General features: G+C 42.3%; 1 protein-coding gene across 2 annotated transcripts in view; it reads right to left on the bottom strand.

Annotated features, from left to right (window-relative positions):
* LOC122975021 (semaphorin-3A-like) overlaps nt 1-12,526 on the bottom strand; it is a 33,145-nt gene extending 20,619 nt beyond the window's left edge. The window contains exons 1-2 of one of the 2 annotated variants that reach the window (XM_044343177.1): nt 12,180-12,526; nt 11,608-12,075 (exon numbers count right to left, since the gene is read on the bottom strand). In XM_044343177.1, the coding sequence (XP_044199112.1) occupies nt 11,608-11,713 (106 nt within the window). In that variant the 5' untranslated portion in view covers nt 11,714-12,075; nt 12,180-12,526. Of the gene's footprint in view, nt 1-11,607 lie in introns of both variants that reach the window. The other variant, XM_044343176.1, reaches the window with a different exon arrangement.
* Between the last annotated feature and the right edge of the window lie 7,362 nt (nt 12,527-19,888).

Raw genomic sequence — 19,888 nt, forward strand, 5'->3', positions numbered from 1 at the left:
GAGCCATCTGCGCCCACTCAAAGTGTGTAAGATCTTGGACATCTGTGTCTCCATAAAAGAAGGGATTGATGGAAGGGGAGATGGAGGAAGTGGTGTGTCAACCGTTTCTGTGTATCGAGTACCGGTGGCGTGGATGAGGACCGCGAGAAGGAGTGGTCGTCACCTAATAAAGACGGTTGCAGCTCATCTGCGTCAGTTGGATTTCAGTTTGGGCTAAGTTTGAGACTAAGAAAATGGAGTGGGTGAGTGTGGGCATGAATGGAGGACTGTGGATGTGTGCTTCTGTGAGAATTTGTACTGTACCACAGATGGGTTGAGCGTATGTGTGTTTTCTGTGTGTGCGTGTAGGTAGCTTCTTTTTTTTTTTTTGACAATGACCATTCCATGCACCTCAACTTCCTGGCATACACACTGACACATCTGCCACCACAGGAAAGCAGTGTTACAATACTCTAAGGTACATATTACGCTGACAAGGAATCAAATATTGAAGTTAAAAGCGCCATCAGAGCCATTTTGTTGCCATTCAGATAACCCCTTAATCTCAGTACCACACCTGACAATACCGGGTCAGGAAATGAGTTAGAGAAAGGAAGTAAGAAAATGTGATTTCCAGTCGATAGAACACTAGAGGAGGTCTTCTAATGTTTCAATGATGAAGTAACAGAAAAAGAAATGGATGTGGCAGAAAGCTAAAAAGGCATAAAAACTGAAGTGAAATGGAAAAGTTAATAGTTTTAGGCAAGTAAAAGGGGAAGAAAAGAATGACAGGGACAAACAACTGAACAATCCAGAAGACAAATAACAATATTTTCTGTCTTCTCTCCGTTTCCTCTGGGAGAGATTTATCTCAACTCCTCTTCACTGCTATCTTGGCTCTATACATGATGACCTGAATTATGTGAAAGAGAGAGGCCGGAGCTGAACCTCCTAGCCAGGAATGCGGTCCAAAATGGCAGCCTCCGAGGTCTGTCACGAAAGGTTTCCCCCACATGGGCCGAAAAAGGAAAAAACACACGCGCATATTTTAACACGTGGCGATCTCTGACAAAGATGAGGTAGCCTGCGCGCACACAAATACACAAAGAGAAGCGTTATCTGAGCTGGGATCTACTGTGGTTTAGAGAATTGGGGGAACTGGGGCGTGATCACCTAAGGACCTCCAACCTAAACACAGACACGCTCGTTTGGAAAGGGAAACACAGGCACGTAGAGAGCACACAGCACAGCTCATACAAAATATAGTAACCAGGCAAAGGACAAGCACTCATACACACATTCGGTGAACATATACATACAATAATACACACACACATACACACACACACACACAAAAACAGGTTCAGCATGAATTCACCATGCTCTTCCTTTAAAATGCACACCTACCACACCCACAAACTGACATGCATATATTAATTTTGACCTAAATGTTTACACCACATCAATTCTTCCTGAACACACAAACACACACACGAGCACACACACACACACACACATACTTCTTCCAAGACTAAGTTGTAATCCAATCAGTATTTCTGCTTATGCAGCATGAACTGGTGGAACAGTGAGCGCACTCAGCAGCTTCCACCTCTTGCACACTCCCTGGCCCCATATACACCCCCCCCCACCCCACCCCCGCCCCACCCCACTCCACACGCTCACCCCTGAACACACACACACACACATGTTCAAACACACATCCTCTCATTCATGTATGTGTGTACGTCCATACACACGCCACACGCTCCCTCGCCACACACAGTCTGCTTACACTAGCCACTGGACACACGGAGACATTTCAACATATATGCTCGTGTGTGCATATGCATTCCATTTGCTGCCTCACACACACACACAAACACACACACTCACACACACTCTGTTCAGCCTCCCCTTCCCGTTTCTATCCCACTTTCTCTTGTTACACACATTCTCTGTCTGCTCTCTTTCATTCACACGTCTTTCAAGTACACACATCCAGGCACAGTGGACAAATAGCCACATGTATACATGCTATCACATGCGCACATGTACACACACAGATGCAAATATGAAGACACACCTGTGTGCATCTGTGTGTTGTTGAGCGATGGACGTTTTATATGTGCTTATCTATATATTTATATACGTACCAGACTGAGGTTATAAGTCCTCATTTTCATATTCTCTCCATGCACACACACACTGTATATTCAAGGACACCTCTTGAAACAGGCAAAAAACAAGTGATTCATTCAAATATATTATAATTTGTCCCTCTGTCATACTCCATTATGGAAAATAACCTGGCTCTTATCTTAAAAAGCCCCAGGAAAAAAAAAAAAAAAAAGCTACATTCAAAATTCAAGTGCAATTGTCTGTGGAGTACTCTTCACTCCCCCATTCTCCAAACAGGCAGGCATTTTAGACGCCTACACGCCACGCAATAGCAGAATAATGAAACCCCGTGAAAGAAAGGCGACAGGGCATTAAATTATGTTTATCTGAATGTGTGTATGCTCGGCTGTGCAAGTGTGTGTTTGAGTAACGTGAAACATAAAAGCCTGACGGAGGAAAACACTTGACTGAGATTCAACAGATGGGTAATATTCCATTATACTAATGCAACACCTTTTAAGTGTTTCTCTCTCGTTCATGTATACAGTGAAGGCTCAAACGAGAGGAGGAGAGTGTTCGATATGTAAAGAAGTGTTTGAGTGACACCTTTTACTTGCTCATTTCCTGTTCGTTGACACCACCTCCTTTTTCTTTAGCAGCTGGGAGAAAGTGCGTGACTTCGACCCAATAGTTGTCTTTCTGTGGTTTTTCAGTGTGAGTAAGTCTGTGTCTGTGTAATACAAAGTGCTATTTCATTGACAGGCGGGGAGGAAAGACAGTTTGAAAAGAAAATGGCAGCTCAAAAGGAATTGGCGCGGAGAATTACACATATTTATCTTTCAAATACAAGGCTAGCTTCAGAAAAGCAAAGACATACAGTACTGTAATATCTCCAGTGGTTTGGCATGTCAAACTCACCGTCTTTCCCAACCCTGCCTGCGAATGCTTTCTTTTTTCTCTGTGTGTGGTGCGGTGTATGTTTTTGCTGTTCCCCTGATGGCCTCAGCCACAAAACACAGGTGTCAGAAAAAAAGACGAGACAGCCGCCCCATGGAAATTTGCTGAGAGCTTTGCTTAACAAAGTGTTCAAATATTATCGTAAGCTCAAGGATATCCACACATGCCTCAAAAGTTCACCTCCTCTCTCTCTCTCTCTCTTTCTGTTTCTCCCTCCCTTTCTCTTCCCTTCCTAAGCACAGTAGCAGGTGTGGGTTGGTTTCCATGGTGACCGTCTGTATAACACAACCTGGGCCATTGGATTTCTCATTCAGGTGCAGCTGAGTGACGGCTCTGACAGGAAATGCGCTACCTTACACATTGTGTCATGAACTTTACAAATGAGAATAGCTGCCATGTGTGTTTAAATCCAAAAGAATGGAGACTGAGGGTGTGAAAAAGTGTGTGTTGATTGATTCTTCATTAAAACCACACTAAATATATGAGAAGTTTGCCCTTGAATCCATCGTAATATTATTTTGCACAAAGAATGACTAAATTTTCTCTGATTACAGTTCTACAAAAGACTGTTTCAGTCGAAATAGAAACTAAAATTTCAATTTTTCAACCAAAGTGACTCATAGCCACAATTCATAGTCAAATACTGTAAGTACTACTCTTATGGGATGTTTTAATACCATATTCTGTCTGATAAATATGACTCAGATTATGTTCAACCATAGGATATGTATCTGAGGCACTAACAAGGCAAACGAAACCACATCCCAAACCACACGGAATCTATATGAGTAGTCAAAGTATGTGTTGAATTTCACCATACAGCACCATTCATCTCTCGCAACCCAAATGCTAGACTTCCTCATCACCACACAGCATTCCTGTTTTCCCATGAGAAGGAAAGACGGAGAGAGTGAGGAGGGATTCAGAAACACAAGAGCAGAGAATACTGAGAGAGTTGACAGGAGAAAAGCGGAGCGGGCAACAGTCTAAAAGATAGAGACAAATAGATGGAAATCAAGGATAGTGACAGAAAACTAAGGCAGAAACATGAAAAAACAGCACACATACAACAAAAGTGGTTGGATATGGAACCATTTCATTAGTGTGTCTCCTCTTGTCATTGGATGGCTGGACCACAGAGAGTGGTTTTCCACCAGTGCTGTGACCACAGACGGCTAGAGGCTTGGCCATGCCTACCACAGAAAGCCCACTCACACACCACTAAATGTTCATGTATAACCAGGCTGCTTTGACTTTCTGGTTCCTATTACTTTTAAGGAAAACACACACAGACACACACATGCAAATATACAACTAAAGTCACAAGCTTGTTTGAATACGAACAAAAGGAGCAAAATGGGCCATTTGTATCCATGCAAACACTCACAAATCACTGTATCACTCCTCTGCAAGGCTGTGCAGAGAGAGGGAGATAGTGCTATCGCGAGGCAGTTTGATGGATCGACTTTGAGAGGAACCAGGCTGTGGTTAGCGTGGTCATGTCTGGAGCCACTGCCTGTTAGTGCAGCCTGTCAGCTGTACGGTGTAGCTGAATGTCAGCTCTGCCATTTTATTAGAAATTAATGAGGCACAGCTACAGATCCGAATGTGTCCCAGGCAAACTGTGACAGCGAACGCGTCAATGCAACAGAGACACAAATCCACAGGCGCAGATGCACGCTTCAGCTCTGTGCAACATCATTTGAGGGTCTGTAATGCATTTCATGAAATGCATTTGTACAGGAAAATGATGATGAATAACATTACTACTTCCTAAATAAGAAAAAAATCATATAAAGTCAAGATTTTGTCATTCCCCGCTGTGCTGATGTAAAACCTGATATTTTGAGCCATAACAAAATCCTTACACATTTCATGCTGCTTTTTATGTTTCATTTTTATGACAGATTAAATCTTAAAGTACTCAGACTGAGTTTAAAGGATTGATATTTCAAGCTGACCTTAAAATGTGACATTAAAAATAACCAAAATGGTCCAGTTTGGATTAAAATTGCTAACAATGCTCATAAAAATAATAAATCACTGAACATCCTCAGTAATAAAAGTCCTGTGCAAAATCATTATATACCTGACTTTTTTCTACTTTTTAAAAATATATTTCTGTTAGTCTGCCACTCCCTTTTCTTTGTCCGTGTCCGTCTGTTGTCTATCAGTCCTTTCAGGCTGTCTTTCGGCAGAGATGTCCCCCTCATTTGTAACACGACTCTCTTCAGATTGAACGGTGCGCCCTTTCTCCATCTGACTGACAAGACTTAGCAGGTGGCAGGACCCATTCATACCCACAGTTCAGCAATCTGCACCACGCTGTAACCCAAGCCTCCATCCCAAACACAGATGCAAAGACACGGGATATTTTTCCTGCGTGCATGTCCGCACAGTGCTTATGTACACATACTGACTCTGAACATACACAATTGCTATGCGTGCACACATTAATCTTTGAGCAAACACACACTGCGCTCACACTACCTCCTGTTACAACCTAGGAGCACACATCCAGACTGCTGTTGATTATCATTTTCTTTTAAAATTCTCTAAAGCAAATAGCACTGTAATTAGGGGAAATTTTATGAAGACTGGGGAAAGACATGACATTCCAAAACACACACCAACTTGGAAAGCAAAACTACGGACGCAAGCAATCGAAAGGTCATAAAACTCACAGATTATTCCAGCCTTTTTTGGAAAACACGGGATAATAATAACACAACATAATTGCTCCTCCTGCATCCCTGTATTATTTTAAACCACATACATTAAGATAAGACACATATGAAACAATCTATGAATAAGCACAAAATGCACAGTGCTGTTAAAATCACTGTACTAGTATGCAAATGTAAAACTACGACGAAAACATGTGACAGATTGCTCAATGACTTGATGAATGGCTTTTTGTTTTGCAAGTGCGGTTGTGTCGTTGCACATTTATCTGCGGAGCAATGGGTGTCGGCATGAATACACACTTACTCACACTTCATTATGCCATCTATCAACTTGTGGTGGTTAGCTTACCAAACACTGTGGTCAGGTATATGAGTCAATGTAAGAAAATGCGATATATTCGGATGTAACATATGGGCATAGTTGAAAAGTAAGCCACTGCATAACATTGGTTTATACTATTGGAATGTGGCTGTGTGGGAGCAAAGATGAGGGTAGTCCAGTGTGTTTGTGTGAGTGTGTGTCCAAATAGAGTTGAAAAGAAGGATAGCCAGAAGACATGTATCAACTGAGCTGCAATCAAAGAGACAGGAAAAGGAGACAACACACACACACAGACACACACACACAGACACACAGCCTACTTGAAGATTGTACTTAGGGTCTGCGGTGTTGTGGTTCCTTGAGAAGCGACTGAGCCGCAAGAGGGGGGGGAGGAGGGGGTAGGAAGAAAAGAACGATGAGAAAGAGAGAGAGAGAGAAAGAGAGAGAGAGATGGAGGCAGACATCTCCAAAGTTGCCGCGTTGGGAGAACACCTTATAATTATCTACATCCGCTCTGTCAGCCCCAGCCCACAGAATGGACAGATACAACAGAGAGAAACAGAGAGCAAAAGAGAGGGAGACTCAGTCAGATGTTCATTCACATATAAAAGACACACTGATAAACCAACACGCACGCAAACACCCACAAACATACACACAATACATATTTTCATAGGCAGGCACGCCTACACACAAACACACATGGACATGCTCAAACAGACAGGCTTATTATGGGGCTGAGTCCAGACTGCGTTGAGTGCGGTTCCACACCAAGTGTCTATTTTGAAGGGTTGTAAGCCAATTCCAGATTCCCTGTCTCCTTCTCAGTCTTGCTCTGTCTTTTCCTCCTCAGTTCCACCCATCCAGCCAGCGTAGGGCGGCTGTGATGGCATTAAGAGGTCATACAGTAGGCTCCGTAATTACACAGGCCGAGGGTAATTATCAGGTTGTTTAACGAGGCCTTTAAAGTCCTAAAGTGTAGCTTGCTGGCTCCTTTTTAGGGATCACAATAGGGTCACGTTTTGCAGTTCTACGGATCTGCCCCCTTGCTCTCTGTGCATTCACTGTGATGTATGTGCATTGATCGACCTTTAGGGGTCAGTGTTCCTCCTGATGGCTACTTACTGTATAAGAGAGCGCTGTACATGCAGTGTGTTCGGGAATGTGATTGTGTGAAGGTATGTATTGAACCATGGGAGAGTATTATTGTCTTATCCTTGCAGTATATACGGATGCTGTATAGCAGTAGTGCAGCAAAAGCATTGAACAGACTCAGTTGTGCAACATTAAAGTATCTGAGATAATAATTTAAGTGCTAGGTGTTTTTAGATTCTAGTATTAAATAAGAAATCAAGTTGCCATTTGTTTCCTTTAAGTATTGCCAACCGAAATTGATTTGTATCAGTGGTTCAAACACATCAACCTTTGATGAAATGTTATCAACATGCCTAATATCTTTGCTAAGCAAGATTATTTTAACTTGGACTTGAGTTTCACCTTATGCCTCCCTCTCCTTATGTTACTAGTCGAGGCAAGGAGAGTAAGAGCTATTTCCGTCTCAAGGAGAAGAGAAAATCATTAACTCTTGTGATCATCGTTCTGTCCCCGCGAAGCCAGATCCTTTTTGCTGAATGTCTAACTGACCCCACCGGGAAATCATTTACTCTGCACTTGCTGCGCCAGCCGTCCCATGAGAGGTCATTTTATCTTACCTGCCTCCATTCCTCTGTCGTTCTAACTCACAAACTGCTCACTCTGCAGTCGTTCGGCTGTCCTCTCCAGAAGAAGAAAATGACTCACTTTGTCTGACTATCTGTCCCTAGAGGCCTGTCATCAGCACTCATTTGAGAATCAGGAGCGTGTGGTCCATTAAGGGCGTTAGGGCTCTTGCAATTCCAATTGTGAAATACATATTTTAATGAAAAAAAGTTTTGTAATTGTTGTGTTGTGTGTATGTATATAAATTTCAATTGGTACTCTCATATAAATCATACATAATTACAGAAATGCGCATTGACTAATGAAAAAGCGCTGTCTACAATCTTTGTGTGCCAAAGGGTGTACTTTTCTCTGCAAAATGGTGGTATGTTTGTAATATGTTCAGCTTTTCCCGGTGAGACCTGATTAGTTGACACCGCACGCTGAAAATAATTGGATGTGGGTCGGTAAATTTTACGCCCAAGAAGTGTTGCAAGATTTGGCGATTTTCACCCAATTGCTGCTTCCTTATTAGACAAGATTTACCCCCTGAAAGCAGGCAAAACGCACATGGATGGTTGTTGTACTGTGGTGATAACTGTAAAGTGAAAGCAGTTGCTGAGTGGCCCCATAAAAGATACTTTTTAAAAACTTTTAGAAACTGCTAGCCTAGTCGCTAGCCACCAGCAGCTGGCTCTCTGCTACATTGTACGGCACATGCTCATGGCCAAAATACACAAGGTAAATGCTAGATTGGATGGGCCGGAAGGACAAACTCTCACAAGTGCTGTTAGGGTTGAGGTTAAGGTTAAGGTTAGTGTACAAATCTCGCAGGAGTTTTGCAAATTGTCCCTCTGACTCATCCAATCTAGCACCAACCAATATACAGAGCTACCTAGGGCTGTGGCCCCACATCATGGAAAAGTCACGCCACGCCACTGTTGAGAATGATTTCATGGGACCCCGCTCACTCACATGCTCTGTGTTTATTTGACTTTCCCAAATCACAGGCCATGCTTGATTCTTTTGACTGTCTAACTCCAGGGCTTCGATCTCTCTTCCATTCTCTGCTCATGTGGTCGTCCCACTCGAGGGACTGGTCCACTCTTTTGCTCAGCATTTGTTTGACTGTCCTTCCCAAGAGGATTCCTCCTTGTCGTTTATTTGACTTAATTACTATGCCGGCTTCGCAGAGGGAGAGGGGATGAGTGACACTTCACTTAACGACCAGCCTCCATTCCTTCTGCGTCGTCTACTGTAAGTCTGCCAGCTTTTTCCTTCATTAAAGCAAATCTCCTCCCCTCCACCATCGCTCCCACCGTGCCTCCATCCTTCCCTTCATCCACCACAGCGAGGGTGTTAACTGAGAATCGTCCCCTGACAGGCATCAAGAGAGCCATCAAACACCTGTGGGCCCGAGACACTGGCAAGCAGCGATACACAAAGGCAGTGGCACATGATACACTCCCATGCCTTTCCAACTCGTGTTCACTCACACAATTGACATGCATACATATACACAGACAACAGTGGAAGCCAACAGCAGTTTGCAATCACATATAATTGTAGAAACACTGATTCAGATGCTCTTGAAAGGCTGCGCGCACACACACACACACACATAACAATAAAAGACACACATTTGTGAGCCGATGCATACATACACAGACACACGCACAAAACCAGGTGTCTAATTATATGAGTGCACGCCAGACCTGACACATTTTTGCCTTGCTAAAACATACACACACACACTCTGCTTAGAGTCTAAGGTGGGGAAATCACAAGAGAGGGTGTTGAGTCCTCACACCAAGATGTGGCAAGAACATTCACACACACACACACACACACACACACACACACACACACAAACAAGGAGGCTTTGATGTACTTTTAGCAAAAATATTGCACATCCACTAAAGTGCATCTATCAAGACAGGCTACTCTCTCCCTGCAGACCCGCTCTCTTGGTTTGACGATACACATCCATCACTCATACAGTCAATACAGGCTTTGATGCTTGATGACATATCTCTTGTCTGGTATTGTTGTCAGCAACATGTTCACTTGTCAGACAGAACAGCGAAGAGGATCACAAAAGGGGGCAGGAGGGAACTATATTTGCATTCTTTAAACAGATGGCTGTGTAAAAGAAGGGATGACATTTTCTCATCATGCCTAGAGGCTTGGCTTCGTGTGAACTGACATGATGGAACCCAGGGGATATATGAATGTAGCAGGTAAGTTCAACTATGATTCTTTCCAGACTTATTTTGTTCACATGGTCAATGCATGTCATCACGCCTTAACATCTTACATTGTGATATGCCAACCGCACCGAAACATCACCGCACAAGCTTATTAAATGTTAAAATACAAAAGCTGTGTATTTTATTTAGATTTAGAATATAACAGAGACAAACATCATTTGGAAGTTGAAAGGGTGATAAAGAAAAATATACCATACCAAAATTACAACTTGCACTTCATCTGAAGAATAAAACATGTCATATAGCAGGCCTCTAAACATAAGTTATACCAAACGTCTCGGCTAAAGATAGAAAAGGAATTAGAGCGACAAACATCTTATTCACCCCCTTCGAGACTGAAATCAGATTTTCCCTCAGCATAGATTGAAATTATCTGAGGAACCAAAGCTTTGGGTGACAGTCAAACACACAAGGGGACATTCAACCGCACATTCATGTTGTCAGCTGCAAAACGACGGCAAATCAGCCAGTTCATAAATTTTAGGAGGGCATGTTTTACGAGGGAGGCAGGACTAAAATAAAGAATTGAGAGACCACACTCCCAGCCATATACTTTAGGTCATGTTTTAGGGCAAAGAACCACAATAGCCTCCCTCACTAACATTAAAAACCTTCCCAAAATATGCCAAAAATGTTGCCAGTTATTTCTAGCGGAGATGAAAAGTCTGCTATTACAAAGAGCCTGATTTAGTGTAGGGTGTGAGAGAGGAGACGAGACAGAGAGAGAGAGAGAGAGAGAGAAAGACAGAGAAGGAGGGAGGAGGAGAGGAAGAACCGGCGCTCCGCAGTCTCCCCTCAAAATAACACAGAAGGAGAGAGAATAACATGTTTGCTGTATACGTCAAAAACTTACACGTGCACGATATAAAAAGACACACGAAACTCCCTCTCATTCTCAACCAGTTCAATCCTTTTGCAAATAAATGATCTAATGCACGAGCATTAAATCAACATACATGTGAACAAAACTCTCCAACTGTTGGATCCATTTAGGACGCAGTAATGAAAAGTCAGGAAACCTTCTTAAAGAAAGGTTCTGTGTCAGGCCCAAAGCAGATCCCCCCCTTTTTTAGGAGTTTTTGGGACAGAAGCCATTAAAACAGAGGCTCTACTGCCTGTTCAGAGCACTTAACAGGGCTGTACAGTACTAACAGAAGGGGACAGCACAAGGGGAAAATTGGTACAGGGGCCAATATATACATTTAACTTCAGGCAAGAGCCCTTCCTCAGCATATGGAACCAATCTGACTATTTGTAAGGAGAATAGTGAATTCTGAGAGACAGGCAGAGCGAGTAAGAAGGAAGGAGTGAGTTAATGGGAGAGAGGAATACAGAGGTTAAGTTAGATGCTGTGTGCTGACCAATAGTGAATGAGAGAGCAGAAATAGATACACAGAAACATAGGAGGAAAAAAAGATACTCAACATAAGAAAGAATGGATGAAAAGATAAGCAAGGAAGAGCACCCACGGGCAAGAAAAATAGTCTATACGAGCTAGTCTATGCTAAAAGCGCCAGCAACCACCACCGCGGTCCCATATATCCTGAAGTCAGGGGAGAACAGAGAATGGGCTTACCCTTGTATGACAGCTTTAGCCTGGGTACGTTGTGCTTGGGCTCAACTCCTCTTCCCGGCTGCACCGCCCCGCACAGCAGCACTACAATGCCAAACAGGTAATCCATGGTGCTGGAGTGCTGCTGGCTGGCCTCCAGACCAGGGGGCACTCACACCCCAACCAGTGCCCCGAGATGAGTGGCTCCCGCTGGGGTACGCCGAGCCTGGAGAGTCCCTCCACGCAAGCCCTGAAAGTGGAGGTTCCAGGGAAGGGGGGGGGGGGGCAAAAAAAATCCTGGTTGCGCTCCCCAGATCAGAGTGCAGACTGTGGGGGGACTTCTGTAGTGTGAAGTGGGTGGAGGGGTGCTGCTCACATGGCTCCCTGTATGGAGGTCCAGGCTAGATAGTCCCTTGGCTTATCTGTCCTCCCCCAGGTGAAGGCTCAGCAATAGGGTGGCTTGATAGGCGGGAATGAGATGAGAGGTAGAGCCTGTGTAAAAGGTAAATCAGAACACTTATCCAGAATGATAAGGCTATCCTTTTCTAGAGAATTTGGATCTCTTTCTGTCTTCTTCTCTTTGAGCAGACACTCACAGCAACCCTCTAATCCTTGTGTGCGGCTCCACCAGACTGCGCGAGAGAGAGAGAAAGAGAGAGAGAGCTAAACCATCCACGGGAAGAGAGGGGAGGGGAGGAAGAGCAGCTGAGAGAGAGAGAGAGAGAGAGGGAGTGCTGGAGAGAGAGAGAGAGCAGTAGAGGGGGGCGGGATGACTTGAGAGCAACGATGAAACCAATATAGTGGATAGGAAGTATTCTATGGTTGGGTTTTTATAGTGTTGTCTCTTCCTCTCCTATTTCCTGTTTCATCATTTGTTCTACAGTATATTTCCTGAGCTCTAATTTTCCAACACCCGGACTCTCTCTCTCTCTCTCTCTCTACCTCTTTTTCTTTGTTCATGGTCATTTAATTTAGATTTGTATCTCTTAATGTCCCAATCAGCTTTTTTCACCAAAAAGCAGCCAGAGAGTGCTGGTCTTGGCCGAGCAATCCTGTGAAAAATTTTCATCAGTTCCTATCAAATTTAAATGGATTATGAAATCTCCTGGAAGAAGTTTGGATCAACAAGCACATGGTATAATAATGGTCATGGTAGATTACATACAGTAATGAAGTGAACTGAAGGCAGAAGTCAGACAAAAGATTGAAACGGTGTTTAGAGAGCTCCTGATAACTTTAAGTTAACTGGGCAACACTTTTATCTAACAGAGAACTGTAAGGATCTTATGTCTAAGTTCTGACAACATTTTTTGTTTTTTCATCCAGCACCTCTAGAACACTACCATTTGTTCATCTCCAGGTTTACAGCATGTCCTAACCTTAAATCCTGGGAGTCAAAACCAACGGAAGTCCTTTCTCCTCCACCCAGCATTTTTTGGGATTTCCTAAGTTAATGATCTCCATTACTTTGGAAATTCCAGCCTCTTTAAATCTCTTGTACCCTATTCTTGAAGTTACAGGTACCTTGTTTTCAGACTGAGGCTGCAAATGATTATTTTCATTATCGATTAATCTGTCAATTATTTTCTCAATTAGTGGATTAGTTGTTTGGTTTATAAAATGTTGTGCAATGTCTATGATTGTTTTCTAAAGCCCAAAATGCAACATAATATGTCTTCTTTTGTTCCAGCCAACAGTCCACAACCCAAAGATATTCAGTTTACTATCACAGAGGACTAAAGAAACCAGAAAATATGAGAATTTGGGTATTTTTTCTTAAAAAATAATTCAAACAATTATTTGATTCAAAATCAAAATGGTTGGCTATTAATTATCCGTCGACTGACTAAACAATTAATTGACTAATCGTTACAGTTCTATTTCAGATGAGCTGTTTTGAGAAACTGGCATAGATGCTGAATTTACCAGTGGTTTACCTGCAGTTAAAAGAGTCAGAGTTCGGCTTTGTGAAACAACACCAGCACCTTGTCAAGACATATCATGATCAAACGGGAGTGATTTTACAAGTGTTGTTGCGATTGGGACAGGAGGAAAAAGTCTGTCCTAGAAGTGAATCTGTTTGCCAGGAAATTATATTTTATTGCTCAATCATCATCTTACAGTTGTTTCATACGCTGCAGCTGTTATTTGCTCAATTTATAAAATACACAAAATACTGTTTTCACAATTAGGAGCTTCATCATTACAAGGGAAAAAAGGTCAGACAAAGGATCCTCCACATCTCTATTATGTGAGTGCACTGCAGATAATATTTAAGACATTTTTCAGGATCTTTGGGTTGAAAGTTGGGACTGAAGTACAAAGGACTTGAGATTTAATACGGTATTATCTACGGTATATGGTTGCCAAGAAAAACAGTCATGGTTCTAGTAAAGGTTGAGAGAAATAAATCGAGATTGGGCAAGACAGGAAGATAATGTCTAACCTCTATATTAATAGCCAACAAAGTACATTACCTATAAGGAATATTGATCAATTGTATCGGTACATTGTTAAAACTTCCATATTAAGTTCAAACATTTATTTTCTTTTGAGGTTAGATTATATATTTTCATATTTTTATGAGGAATATTGTACATGCCACAATTTTTCCCACAGTGCGAATAGCTTTTGAGTGTGTTTTTGATTTGTCCAGATGAAACCTGCCAGTTAAAAAGTACACATGCTGGTAGTTAACCTGTATAGTCTGGGACAGATCCTGTCTCTGGTAAAGTCATTCACATCAGTCAGGCAGGTCAACAACACCCCCCTACTCAACCACTCTCAACCCCTGCTAGCCCCTGCAGGTGTTTGTGTGTGTGTGTGTGTGTGTGTGTGTGTGTGTGTGTGTGTGTGTGTGTGTTTGTGAGAGGGCACCTCCTGCTTCCTCTCAGGGGGCTGACATAGCAGTGGTGAGGTGATAAAAGCTTTGATAAACAGGAGTGCTGATGTGTCAACTCACACACCTCAAGACACTAAAAGAAGACCTGAGAATTGGGCAAGCGTGGCCCATGCTTGCTTGTGATATAAGGGTACCCTCATATTCCAGCATTCCCTCTGGTGCTTTATGTTTTGAAACCACTGTTGCAGTAATTTAATCACATACCTGATCTGGCATTTTCTCGGTGTGAGTGTTATAGAAGTGCAACATAACTTTTTGCGGTCAGTGCTTTTGGTGTCCTAAATAGTTTCTGGAGAAAGTACAAGAAAAGTTGTCATGCCAAAGCAGTTAGGATATTTATCTCCTTCCTAAAGAAACAACAGGCTCATACTGGTTAATTACAACTTATTTTTGTAGTTTTGGCAATCATTCCAAGTTTTAAATAAACCACCCAGTTTAACAATATTTGTTTTGAAGAAAAAATAAGGGGAAATGGTAAAATTATTACCTAAACTGTCCATTGGAACCCTCCATTTACACACTGACTCCCTGCTTCACCTTTGCCTTACCATACATACCACAGTTGGGAGCACACACACAGTTTTCCTGTGTTATAAGGGATTATTCCCAACATTTCAGGTGCATTTAACCTCCAAATTTATATAATGTGGCTAAAAAGTTGACTTGTTTACAACTTGTCTGATAACGATGGCCAAAGCTACATTACCCAAGTTGTAGTAAGCCAGATGTTCATGCTTTGTGATGACGATCAGATAAAGAATTTTACACTGTGCGTGTATTTAAGTAATTGAACTTCTTTACTTCTTGAATGTGTTTGGTTTGGGGGAATCTTGATGTGTGTGCTTGCATCCATCCATGTCTTCCATAGTGTATTCACTTCCACAACCATGGCGCGCACGTTCTCGTATCTCATCACCCCTTTTAGTCTAAACAGCCTTTTTAGCTGTTTACCCAAAACAAAAAGATGTGAAGACAGACACATGAAAGCGCCTCACACTCTCAGTCAGCCTCTTTCCATCGACCTCTGCTTCTCTTCTCTGCCCTGATCAGCCACCTTTCTCCCATTAATCTGCATTAGCCAAACTAATGGTAGCCTGGCTACCTGCATCGATCTTCGCTGGTGGAGTGAGATGTGCTGGAACACGCCTTTATGAGTTGCCCTTTAGGGAGTGCAGCAACAGTCCGACCTATCCTTGCCGATCTATTTGCGACACCCCCCGGCACCCCGGCAGCCGAAGCAGCCCTGAGTAATGACGACTTAATAAATGGTGACACGCCGTTGGCAGTGGAATGAGATGCCCATTGACAAGGAGCTTCCAGAGGCTTTCAGCGCCTGCCGGTAAAAATAGGAGAGGACACGAGACACCCTGGTTCTGAGGACACAGTGGATAGGGATAGGCGTCAGATAGGTCTGTGTGTGTGGCGAGTGTCAGTGTGCTGTTACTGATATGATGGTGTATCTTCATCCGGCGGTATGGAAAGTGCTGTTAATGTTCTGTGTGTGTGTTGGAGAAAATGATTACGGTAACATGACCCCAGATGTCTGTTTTACAGAGAACATCGGAAACGTCCCACCCTGTACTCCACACACACTGCCCTTTGACCTTTACTCTTCATTAGCACATGGCTACAAACCACTGCGCTCATATCACAAGTAACCTTAAGTTCCTGAGGCCATTGCCACTGCTAGCACAGATAAACTAATTGTTGTGCCGATAAATGACACATCAAGTTCAAGGTACAGCCATCACTTCCTTTATACAACAGGAGTTCCACTTCCTGTTCACTTGTTGTTGCCAAACACCACCTCCCATTCCATGTTAGAAAGGGTCACACAGCATCCTCTTAGTCAGCAAATGACATGCCCAGGAAACAGGGATAAGGAAAAGGTGGAGGACAGTCAGCAAAGATAGGAGGGGGGAAAGAGGAAGAACAGTAGCAAGTAGTGCATATTATGACAGAACAGCATTTCCTTTTGTGCAATGGTAAATTACTAACCAAGGCCCTAAAGCTGCTTATTTGACAGGCTAAGGCATAGAGACTAGAGCGAGTGTGTTTTCATGTGCATAGGTACAGGCACATTGAGGAGGGGGGGGGGGGGTATCTGAGATCATATGACGCCATAAAAGATGCAGTAACAGATGACAAGTGAGGAAAGTGAAACTCTAAAACATCAGCACATGGGTGAGTTATACTGACCACGTTTATTGCAAAAGGGAGGATAAGAGGAGCGTAAGTGAAGGAGATAACTGTGCAACTCTGGACTTTTTCATCATGCACATTTGGCTGTAAAAAAGGAGTATCACCTAATATATCACCAGTTGCACAAGCAGTATGTCACAATTAAACATTTACCTGAACATGTGGGCATGGGAAAAGAGCAAAAAAAGAAAAAAAAAAACATCTGTGTAGGCAATCATTATTGTAACTCTGTAAACCTGTCTCTCTGTGAGAGCTGTACAATGAACAGTATATCACATTATATGAAGCCTGACAGTACCTCTCTGTTAGCATGTGAAAGTGTCAACTCAAGGTTTCTAATATTTCTAAAACCCAGACAAAGAGATAACTTTAACAGAAAAGACATCTGGAGTGTGATAGAAAGAGGGTCTGGCATTTAATTGAACAAAGACACATATACTTTCATCTCATTCAGAAACCACAGTCACAATCATAAAAATCACAAAAATATATAAACCATTATTTCATTCTCTGTCCGTTCAACTGCTGACACCTGTTTCTGCTCTTTGCATGCTCTTTTTGTCCTAATCTCGCTCTTCAAACAAAGTGGCAGTTTCATTAAAAATCCATTCTAGAGCTCATTAACAATGCTTTCTCTGCACTGCAAGTGCCTCTAAACCCTGGTGGAGGGAAATGGGAGGTTTCACTCCATTTCATCGCTTCTCAAAAGGTCAGAGGTCAGCCTCCAGGTTTACAATGGGGTCACGAAACCCCATCGTGTGCATGACGGAGCTTGGGTAATCTCTTTTAGCGAGGCTTTCAACCTACGCATACATACACCGCGTTCTGTGCGTGCACATCCAGTTTCCGCATCCACTCAAGACAAGTACGGGAATGAGTGGATAAATAAACAAAAGTGGAACCATATTGCACTATGGGAGAGGAAAAGACCATCGAGCTGTAACATCTGTTGCAAGAAGGGAGGGATGAAGGGAAGTTGTTGGGTGTATTTATTCATTGCTGATACATTTCCATCCATCTTCTGGTGACGGAAGTCTCCTGTGGAGCTTTGGCTCACACAGATGTGTCCGCTCTGCTCATATGATGACGGTGATACAGGGCAGATCAAGAACCGTTTACAGGAAGCGAGGAAATTTGACTGAAACGTAATGCTGATTCATAAAATATGATCATTTCCTGCTGAGACACGTTGCTGACGTTCATGTGGGGGAGGACGCAGGGAGTTGTTTTGTCTGACATCAGCTGGCGTGCATTTGTTACCAATAATATGACCATGTCCAGAGAGGAGATGTAATCTCTTCTGCTGAGGTAAATTATAGTAATGTACGTGACATATGAACCAACAAGCGCTTTAAATCAGAGCAGCTGAACAACAAGAACAACAAGACTTCCAGCTCTGGGGTGAAAGACTCCAAAGTCATTTGAGTCCAAAGGAGGCTCATCATGAAGCGCCACTGATGCGGAAAAGACCAATTGAAATCTTGAAGTAAGGGGGGCGTGGACTAATCCAAGTCTTGAAGGATTCCTTTAAATTGTATGTATATGTAAATGCAAAACATACCATTTGTGAATGGGGTTTTGGGGGAGGACTTAAGTCCGGGGTTGGGCTGAGACAACGGTAGAGAAGCTCATTATTCCTTCTATATAGCCAAATCAAGGAGTTTATATGCCTGGGAGAATCCCATCTGCGCCCACAGTCAAAGTGAATAGGATCTCTGAGAGATCTCTCAAAGAGCATTAGCTTCTCAGCTAGGTCACTGAAATTAAAGTGTAACCTAATTGAGTGGTAGGGATTTGATAAGGTGGTGGAGTAATGATGAGACTAAAAGCATTACGTTAAGACCTTGTTTATGCCGTGTCCACATTAATTCAGACTGAGTTGGAAAATACCAATTAAGTTTCACTTTTTCAGGATATTTTCTTAGAGTCACCCACACTGACATAACAACAAATAGATTTGTTTAGTCTAATGGTAATTTATAAACAATAAAGTCCTGCATTACTGCCTCCAACAGTTAATGAGTTTGGATAAAGCAAGGCTTTTAACAAATTATGACATACCAGTTCTGTCAGCCTCCGACATTCACTGTGACCATCATTATTTTCTTATTTCAGAAAACAGGTATTGACTTTGTCATATCTTTGCAATTTTTTGTTGCAGACACCAAAGTTCTTCCTCTCTTTTGTAACCAACTGTTTTTATAATCGATTAATCATTTTGAGTCATTTTTTAAGAAGAAAAATACCAAATTCCTTGTTCCAATTTGTTAAACCTGAATATTTTCTGGTTTCTTTAGTCCTCCTCCATAATAGTAAACTGAATATCTCTGGGTTGTGGACTGTTGGTCATGACAAAACAAGACATCTGAGGTTGCATCTTGAGCTGAGGGAAAAGGTGATTGAGGTTTTTCACCATTTTCTGACATTTTATAGACCAAACGACTAGTTGATTAATTAATTAATGAAAATAATTGTTAGTTGTAGCCCTAAAATATTGTTAATCATGGTCAACATTTATAACCCTCAAACAATTCACTTGACCAATGGTTCTAGCTCTAATCCAATGGTGACTTTATCTGCAAATTAATGATTGGGCATGAATACCACTCACCAAGTTTGACATTACTGTTTGTTAATCCAGCTTTGAGGATTTTCATTTAGTGCTGCACAAATACGAAGTCAGTTAACTGATTAGGATTTCAAGCAGGACATCTAAATGAGGACTGAAAGACCTGCGGCTTTTGAAAATATGAATTGAAAACGCTATGAGACCCCCAAAAAAAAATGCATCTGAACTCCCACGACCCTTTGTAAGCATACAGTATGCAGTAATGAAATACCAAACAGACCTCCCAAATACACACCCCAAGTATGGAATGTTGTTAGGCGCAATCATGTTTCATACATATCAAGTTAAGTATCTAACATCTATACCAACTTACATCTTCTCGGACCATAAACAGCTTGTATATTCAAGTCTGTGTCACACGATCCAAGAATCCGACTGTTACACTAAACTAATGTGACTGCGAAATACAGTTAAGAATAAGTCTAGCATATGAATCTCCTGTCAGGGAGAAATTCTCAGTATTTCTCCCTCTACGTCTGTATGGCTGACAGGGCAGGAACAGTGACACAGCACTCCATCCCGCTCTTCTATTAAATATTTACACGCTTGTGAAACATATAAAACTAACCGCC

Source organism: Thunnus albacares, chromosome 23 (genome assembly GCF_914725855.1).
Source record: "Thunnus albacares chromosome 23, fThuAlb1.1, whole genome shotgun sequence".
Lineage (NCBI taxonomy): Eukaryota > Metazoa > Chordata > Actinopteri > Scombriformes > Scombridae > Thunnus > Thunnus albacares.